Source organism: Apis dorsata, unplaced genomic scaffold (assembly GCF_000469605.1).
Source record: "Apis dorsata unplaced genomic scaffold, Apis dorsata 1.3 scaffold_631, whole genome shotgun sequence".
Taxonomy (NCBI): Eukaryota; Metazoa; Arthropoda; class Insecta; order Hymenoptera; family Apidae; genus Apis; species Apis dorsata.
In genome coordinates, this window is record NW_006263826.1 from 526,754 (window position 1) to 536,587 (window position 9,834).

Below are 9,834 nucleotides of genomic sequence, written 5' to 3' on the forward strand. Positions count from 1 at the left end.
CTCATTGATATTACGATTTATAGAAGTGAGTAATTGTTCCCATCCAACGCGTAACGTCTCCATAGTGTATTGAGTGTATCGGTTTTCAAATATCATACCCTCTTGAACAGCTTGATGAATCTTCTCGAGCTCTTCAAGATGAACTTTGTACTGATAGACCGCCTGTTCATATTCCTTCAAACGATGCAGTTGATCTTCCAGAGTACCCTGAAGACCGAGGCCAATAGCTGTAACTGCGTCCAATTGGCGTTCTATCCAAGGCCCAACCGCGTTAGCCTTCTCGGCAAATTGTCGTCGAAGCAATTCGTTGTTCTGCTGTTTACGAAGCTCCGCTTGAAGGGTACCATCACGTTGAGGTACAAGTTGCCTGACATCACTCCATTTCTTCGTAAGATCCAAAGCAGTAAGGGTGGTGTACGGATTCTCAAGGCCTCCAGGGATTTGGAATTGTTTGACTATTGATTCAACTTCACGCACTAATCCCACAATAGCGTTGTATTCCTTGTCAGCTTCCCCAAGAGTTGCTTTAAACGCTGCGTGAGCATCCATCAATCCTTGAATTTCCTCCATCGTATGGACGATAAACATATCCACTAAATCTTCCCTGGTTCCGTCCAACCAGTTATTAAATGGCTGAATAATATACAATAACAATTAAATACATTTTATATATACATTTTATATATATTTATATATTATATATATTTATATATTTTTTATATATATTTATATATATAAAATATATATACATTTTCTTATATATTAAATGTATATATAAAATATATATACATTTTATATATACATTTAATATACAAGAAAATGTGGTAAATGTATATATATTTTATATATATTAAATGTATATATAAAATGTATATATATTTTATATATATTTATATTTTATTATATATTTATATATATAAAATATATATACATTTTATGTACACATTTAATATACAAGAAAATGTGGCAAAATGATAAAATGAACTCACAGCAGCTCGCTTGGCAAATTCCAAATGCAGAACGTCAATCTTTTCAAGAATACGTTCAGCTTCGTCTAGCGCTTGACGCCTGCGTTGGGTAAGAGTACCCAAACGATCCCATTGATCGCAAATTCGTTGACACCTAGCATTAACGGACGCGCTATCGTGATATTCCAAAGTACTGAAAAAAGAAAAAAAAAGGTATGATTCATATTCCTTCTAAGGAAAGATTTTATTGGCTCTCACAGAATCATCACGAATTAACCACATACTTGAGCTCTTGAGCGATAGCAGCTATCTGTTCTACGCGATCCTGATGAGCAGCAAGATCCGACTCGAAAGCTTCGTGCTTTTTCTTCAGAGCTTTGAGTTCGTTGAGCTTACATTGTCGGAAGTGCTGCGACGTAAGCATCTCTTCCTTTCCTGCTGTCCATTCTTCATGCGCATCAGCCTTGTGCTTGAATTTCTGAGCCAAATGTTCCAAGCGTTCGAGACGCATCATTTCAGACAACAGCCATTCTTCGAACGATTTCTCTGCCAACTCCAAACCNTTTACCTTTCCAAGCCTTATTTATATCGGATACCATTTTTCCTTCTGTTGGCATATAAGCAGGTCGATTGCTCAATCTCAATTTCGTTTGCAAAGTATTGAAATTTGTTTCCAGTTTAGCTTTCTGCTCGACCCGGGGTGGTTTATGCTTACGACGATACGTTCTATATTCTTCTAATTTTTTCTGACAACCGGCAAGGGAGTTGTCGGTCTGTCGACTAGCCAGCCAAGGCATAGTTCGCCTTATCCACTCCAATAAGTCAGACGCCAGACGTTCATATTCTTCCATCAGCCTTTCATTTTCCTGATTTACTTTCAGAACTTTGCATATTCTATTCGCAGCTGTCTCTGCCTATATTGTAAATAGATATATTAATAATTAAAAATTTATTTAAAATATTGATAATTAAAAAATCAAACAGGAAAATAAATTCTTTGATATATCAATTTATCATCGTAGATGATGCTTTTACGAACACATTTTCTTTGATTGAAATTCAATTCAATCGATCAAATTTATTATTATCGGTTAATTTTGCAATCACACACCTTTTGTGCACCGCTAAAACAGTGGTAGTACGAAGAAACGTAGGTCATCACAGCTCGTTCATCGGGCATTGCTGTATTTCGCATATCTAAAAAAAAACACATTCGGAAAAACTCAAACCATGCAATGTTAGCACAAAAGTGTCCATCGAAAAATTTTTTTGTTTCTTTTTTTTGTCAATCAAGAAGTATCGATATTTCGACGAATTGTAATTCGTTCGTAATAATAATTTGAAAAGATATGCATAATAATTGTCTCTAGTTAATAACATCATGGGCATGGTACACTATAGGAGTAATAAAAAAAATTATACATACAGTTAAATCAAAAAAAATCTTAAGAGTCAAGATTTTTTTTCTCTTTTTGTAAAAGTATGTAACATTTGAAACATAAACAATTATAACAGTTATACAATGAAATTAGCATAACGAAACACTGTTAAGTGTAAGCATACGATCGTAATGTATTAGTATTAGTGAAAGAGTGATAGCACAGGTCATTTTGTAACCAAAGTAAGGGAACAACACGCATTTCTTTACGCTGACCTGCTGAGCACCTTGGAACGCGTGGTAGTAGCAGGACACGTACGTCATGATTGCACGCTCATCTGGCTTGGGTGTGTTGATCAAATCTATATGATATTAAGGGAATATAACATTAAGAATTTGTACGTTTTAATAAAATAGTGAAAGCTCACTTCATCGTATTTCCATCCTAAACTCCAAGGAAATGCCTAAGGTATAGGTTAAGAAAACTAACCTCTCGCGTTAATCGACAAAATATAATATTTAACATTTTTGCTTTGATAAGACATTTCTTTTTCAAGGATTAAACAATATGTACTTACCATCAGGATCTAACATACGAGGAATGTCGAGATATTTTTCAGCAACATCGAAGGCAGTGTTCAAATTTTCTAAAGGATTATCCTTGCTAAGTTTATTATAATCGATAAGATCCGGTCGATGACGATGAATAAGAGCGCAAAACGCCAAACCATCTTTGAACGACAGATGGAAGTTTTGAACATTGACGTTTTTATACGGTGCAGTTTTACGTTGGCACCACAGTAGAAGACCTTCTTTAGCAGTCATCTCCTCCACGGAAATATCTTGAATAGCAAATCTTAATATAATGGTCCAGATCATACCCAATGTCATCTTCAAATTGCCGTCCACGATTTCTATCCGAGAATTATAAATAAATGGTATTATTAATTAAATTTACAGTCACGTTGATTACTTAATATAATTGTATGAAACGATAAACGAATAACGATTCTAAATATTTACCCTCTGCTCCAATAGATACTAATTTTACGCCTTTACTGGCAATATAATCAAGAGCTTTATTCACATTTGCAATCTTGTGGAATCTCATCTTTCCTCTGTCTGGTCTTGGAAGTGTTTCGCCAGAAATTACCTCGAGCAGTAACATTAATTTCAGTCCATTTCTAAAATCCTCCTCGATCGATTCAATGGCGGTTCCCGCTTTACGAAGATGCGAATTGCACCATGCTGTGAATGTCTGAAAGTATAAATATATATATATATACATTGAAAATTGATATTATTGATTAATATTATATTATTCAAATAAGATATAATATCCAAATTAAATTAAATAAACCAATGTTTCATGGTTAAAAAATTTTAAAATGAAGAATTGAGCTTGACTGCTACTTAGTGTATATTTTAGTAACGACCCCAATCACTCTTGCTATATATATCTTCTGTCCCGGTTCTTAAATTGTTCTTCCTATTGGCCAGACTAAAGATTTTCAAACCCTTGATATCTTGTAACAAAAAATTTGATAAACTAAAGCAATGCACAACATGTTTTCCATTTCACGATTAATCAATGCAATTTATTTTATATATTTCGAAAATTAAATATTTATTTGTTAAAATCAAAATATTCAAATTATGAAAACGTAATTATAACACAAATGTTTTTTCGTCTATCTTTTTATTCTACATATACTATGGTGTTAATGAGAATACATAAATAAATCTTAGAACAATTTATCAATTTCATAATTTCATAATTTCATTTGAAATATAATTAAAAAAATAATATAAATAATGTAAATAATTTTAATGAAATTATAGGACATTTTTATTATTATTATATTTATCAAAAATTATGTACTTTTGATAATTATAATATGTTTGACAAAACAATAAATATGGGAACAAATATTATGAAAAAATATTTTATAATATTATAGATAAATAATATCGTTAAAATGTGAACTGTATGTCGCGAACAAAATGCAATGAGAACTTGAAAAAATTATGAATCGGCATTTGTGAACTTTTTTAAAGAAATATAAAACAGAAAGAGAAAAATATTGTCTGAAATTTAATACGGGTAGCGTGAAGCGCGACCGGCCAAAATTGGACATGAGCCACCTTAACTTGTACGAGCGCTCTAAGATCTATTTGTAAAACATTGACTCCTCCCGCGCTGAGCGCCTAAGCATTTCGAAAACATTCTGATCCATTTTATTTTCGATAAGAATATTAAATTGATATTTTTTTATTTACAGTTAACGCATTATCTATTCGGTCTGGTTCAATTATCGATGTGTTTATTTATGTAACTCAAACTTATCGACGTCTCTAATCCAACCGATAAGCAAAAAATTTAGTGAAAAAAAAAAAAAAATTAAATCGAAAGAAATAACGTAATCTTTGAATTTTGTTGAGAATTATATCGAATGATACGAAAATTATTGAAGGATTAAATTTATTTGCTGATATAATATCCGATATATATCTATATGCATGAGAATCATGATCACATTTCTCGTGGGTAACCAAATTCTGTTTCAAAAATACGTTTCGTGAAAATTCGAAAACATTTTATGATCTCGTAATCTTTTCTAACGCAATCAATCCTATAATTCTATAAATATCTAACGTTTTGTTTTTTTTCCCTGTATAATTGCATAATACAAAAAGTTAGAAATATTACCGACCCAGCAAACTCTATTATGTAAATGGTGGCTTTGCAAAAATTAAAACGAATATCGAATTATGTAAACAAACAGTTATAATTGCAGAATAACAATGTATTACGAGGCTTTCTTTACTTACATTCGTGACTCATCCCTATCCTTCTACAAATGAAAGGAATGTCTCACGTGGCGGTGTGTTAATGACACGACGTTATAAACACAAACGATTTCTATGATACTTTATTATCGATCGATCTATTGCAAAAATCACGTGTTATTTCCCGCGGTCTAATTAAATTTTTTTTTCTTTTTTAATCACATCGTGTTAATTAATTGCGACTTCTTAATCGTATCTTATGAAAGAAAATATGTATGTATATATATATATATATAACTTGATAATCATATATTTTTACATTTATTAATATTTTTAAATCTACCTGCACTGATACCAAAAATAAACGCAGTTAAACATGAAACGGCTTAAATACGATGCACATAATTCACGTAACCCAAATTCTAAATATCGCGCGTGAACATGCTTGCAATTTATGTCTATTCTTAAATTTCTACATTGAATTTTTATCCGTGTCGTACTTCCGTAAGCTAAAGAAGAAACCAAGGCACAAATTCTTCTTCTATTTTTACTACCATATTTTAAACGATATAATATATGAAATTCATCGTCAGTGAATAATTATTGGACGATCAAATCAATTAATTTTTCTTTTTACGCAATTTGCTTCACCTTGAAATACGTCAACCTAAGGCCAAAATGTGAGGTAAAATACTGAGATTGAGGAATCCAATTGGCAAGTTTTACTTATGATACACGTGACGATCGCACAATAAAATTATCGTAAAAAATATTTACGAGAATTGATGTAATTTATTGTTGACATATGGTCATTAAGTTATCGCTCTATCGATATACATCAATCTTGATGTATATAAAAGCGAGTTTTGGAAAACAGATCAACAGGTAGGCTATGTAGTCGGTTAAATAGTAACGGTACATATGTATGTACAACAAAGTTGAATGGTTTGACGAAAGAGATCGTCGATAGAAAATAATCGTTCTACTATCGTTTTCTCTGGAATCTATCGTTCGATAGCTCGATGCCGCGAGCCAATCGACCGCGGAACCTTCGCGATTGTACGTGACGTGAGCAGTTCAGGTAAAGGAATCCCAAGGAAAAAGATATTACGCTACGATCATTTTCATTTTCTGAGCGCGCAGAGTGTCGAAAATAAGTCTGGAGTATCATACGTAACGAAAAACATCATGGTCGATGTTCTATTTACGGACAGTATCAAGGGAGCGGACGGAAATACTGAAAATTCATTCAAAGAAACTATTCCAACCGGTTTAACATTAAGCGTAGATTATTATCGCGTAATTATCGTTCGACCTTTGCGAACGACGAAATAGTCGACTGAAAATAGCGAATCGTGGGTGTCGAATTGCATTTTAACGAAGTATAATCATCGAATCGGTAATAAACAGAGGATAGAGAAGTGTTTCGCGCGTGCGGAACTTATCATCGCATAACAATCGGCTTACTGGTGCATAGTATAGTATGGGTCACCCGATTCCAATCTAAGATTTGGCGCACAGCCGAAACTTCTCAAAGGTTAACGATCTTCTCGTTCGCATCAAGGAAGAAATCGATCGATCGCCCCTTGTGTCACTCGCAACTCTTCGATTTTCTTTAACTCTCGAAAACATATTGTTATAATATATTTCTCTTCCTTAACCGTATGAAATAATTATATGAAACTTCTCTTGGAACTATATTATCACTTTACAATAAGTAAAAAAAAAAAAAAAAAGATCTTAATAAAGTATTTCTATTTGTAATTGAAATAGATATGAGAAAACTTGAAAAGTTTAATACAATAGTAAATACATATAACAATATATTGGGAGAGGTTAAACACCGGTTAAGTTTGAAAATGGCAATCAATCAAAGAGGATATGGACCTCGGCTATGATAGATAGTCTTCGACTGGTTGCAATATCTATATATATCGTCTATTTATACGATAAAGTCAGACGTTGTGCGAACGGAAACAACGATGAAAGTATTGCATACATCGATGCCGTATATCCCTGACAAACCGTAGCGAAGTCCCACCGTATCGCATTGCGATACTAGTGACCAGTTGACAGTAATAAGTAACCAGTTAGATAAGCGATTCCATAACCTTCGACGATTCCACGCAACACATTTCTACGTAGATGCGTTTCGCTATAACGATCGTTAATTTCTTCAATCGTATAGGATACAATTTATAATGAAATCCTGAATATTAATCAAAGCCTGTGATATTAAAATCAAATTATTTTTAAATCTTATCCAGCAATGAAAAACTTTTCACTAACGATAATTGATATGCAAGAGAATTAAATTTAATATAGGGAATAGCGGATAAAATCAAATAGAATGTCAAATCAAATCAATAAATTATGAAATAAGGGGAAGTATTGTTTTTCGAAAGCAAAATTCGAAATGCTCGAAATTTTATAAAAAAATTATACATTTAACGATTAATCAATAATCAATAATCCATATATATTCGTTTATCTATATTCGTTATGCAAAAGATACATGGAATATTCTAAGAATTGTATCTACTATTCATAAATGAAAATATTGATAAAACTCTTATTGAATATACAAACTACAACATAGATTTATATAAACATATAAATAAAAATATTCAGATTAAAAATTTCTATTTTTACAATATTAAATAATCAGTAGATACATAAAAATTTTAAATTCGAATAGCATTAGGATATTATTATTTATTGGACTCATAAATCATTAATAGAAATACTTATTATCGATATACTAACATGTACGAATGAAATACAGTACAAGATAAGATTGATATCCAGGTAAAAAATTCGATTTGAAAAAATAGAAACAAGAAAATAAAATTTAATGACCATAATTTCATAAGAACGGTAACGAATTCTATGCAAATTCTATTTCAGTTTAATTTGCAGAACCAATTGTCAAATAATAATTGTATACAATCATTATTTTAAACAACGATATCGGATGAGATTCTTTAAAACTCAAGAAATATCAACGAAATTACCATGCTTCGAAGTGATTCAGTGCTCGATTATTTTTATCATAAAGTCTGAAAATACAATCCAAAGGGCTGCGGTTTAGCATCATATGTAATCGAGTCAGACCTGAGAGCCTTGAGCCTCTGCCAAAAATGAAGAAAACATTTTCAACGCGTACTTGAAGCTGTTCCATTTTATCAATTCACACCGTATTAATCTATCTTCCTTCTACCTTGTTCGAATAATTCTTATAGCGTGATTATCTCTTCATATATCGTGAATCGAAATTTGTATTTGTGAATTGTGTAAAGAAATTCATTATCAATCGAAAATACTTTGCATTCCAATATTTTTACAAGGCATTTCAAAATATAATATATAAATGTAAATAATAAAATTAACAAAGAAGCAAAAAATGTTTCAGATATATAATTAAAATATAATTTCTAAACGCTGAAAAAAATCATAATAATCATACAATTATATTTTTCTTACAAATGAAACTACAATTGATTAAATTTTTATCAAAAGATATACAATTATATTTAACTGTTAGATAATATTAAGAAATATTAAGAAACTTTGAAAAAAATACATATTATTAAATAATTCATATAAAATGATTATAATACAAAATATACTTTTTTTACTTTTTTCAAACATAGTTTTTCATTTTTTAAGAAAAGATTGTAGGTAATGGATCAATTTTTTATATATTCACACTGTTGTATTTGAAAAATTGTATTGTGTTCCGTGAGGTTATGTACAGTAGTTCAAAAATTTAATAGTCAAATGTTCTATAAATGATGAATGTTCAAAATATAAAAATTATTACACCTTTTTATTAATTATGTTTATCAAAAGTTCCTGTCACACATAATACCTAAAAGTATAATAATGATAAAATACATCCGGTTTATTTACCCAACAAAACATATATATTATTATTGCACAGAGTAATAATAGAATCAAAACTTTTTATCAAGATAAAAGAAAATATGTAAAATATTATTAAATGGAAAAAAAATAAACTTAATTTACCTTTTTCTGCTGTTTTTCCCAAGCCGGGTCCAAAAGACCTTCTCTCTCCCATTCTTCTTCTGGCTCCATGTATCCGTCTCCGTAAGCTTCCATGTCGTTCATCCTTTCGCGGATATTTCACGTTCCTTTAAATGTAAATGATTTCTGTGTGACACAGCTACAGACATTTCTGTATATAAAAATCAACAAACACTTGATTATGTTTTTCATATGATGATTTTGATAATAACCCAGATTGATAGTTTTGTTCAAACTTTTCTTACACTTATATGATAATAAAAAGCATGATGATTTAATATATTTTTAATAAGAAAATTTTAATAAAACATAAAGCAATAAGAAATGCACGCGCGCACAATTAAATAGAAGAATAGAAGAGGGTAAAAAAGGAAAAAATGAAAATAAAAATAAAAAGAAAAAATAAATTATTTTCTAAAAAAATAAAAAAAATGGAAATAACTAAGAATGGAAAAGTGGTGTACGTTTTGTAACATGAAAACGTACCCGCTAAGTCCAGAAAATGTTCGGTTCGTGTCGTTCTTTCTCTCGCGCTGACCCCTCTGCCACGAGTCTGACACTCGATTTGCTCACCGGCGTACAAGCTTCCCCTCCCACATGCTCACGCTCTCTCTCTCTCTCTCTCTCTCTCTCTCTCTCTCTCTCTCTCTC

At 31.2% G+C, this 9,834-nt stretch overlaps 1 protein-coding gene across 1 annotated transcript in view; it reads right to left on the minus strand.

Annotated features, from left to right (window-relative positions):
- The window catches only part of LOC102681254 (alpha-actinin, sarcomeric-like), an 11,983-nt gene that overhangs the window by 997 nt on the left and 1,152 nt on the right, over positions 1–9,834 (minus strand). The window contains 9 exon segments of the mRNA XM_006621465.2: positions 1–633; positions 990–1,161; positions 1,253–1,530; positions 1,532–1,882; positions 2,080–2,165; positions 2,619–2,708; positions 2,925–3,260; positions 3,370–3,604; positions 9,166–9,290. The exon segment at positions 1–633 is cut by the window's left edge and continues 28 nt beyond it. Coding sequence (XP_006621528.1) covers positions 1–633; positions 990–1,161; positions 1,253–1,530; positions 1,532–1,882; positions 2,080–2,165; positions 2,619–2,708; positions 2,925–3,260; positions 3,370–3,604; positions 9,166–9,267 — 2,283 coding nt within the window. The 5' untranslated portion in view covers positions 9,268–9,290.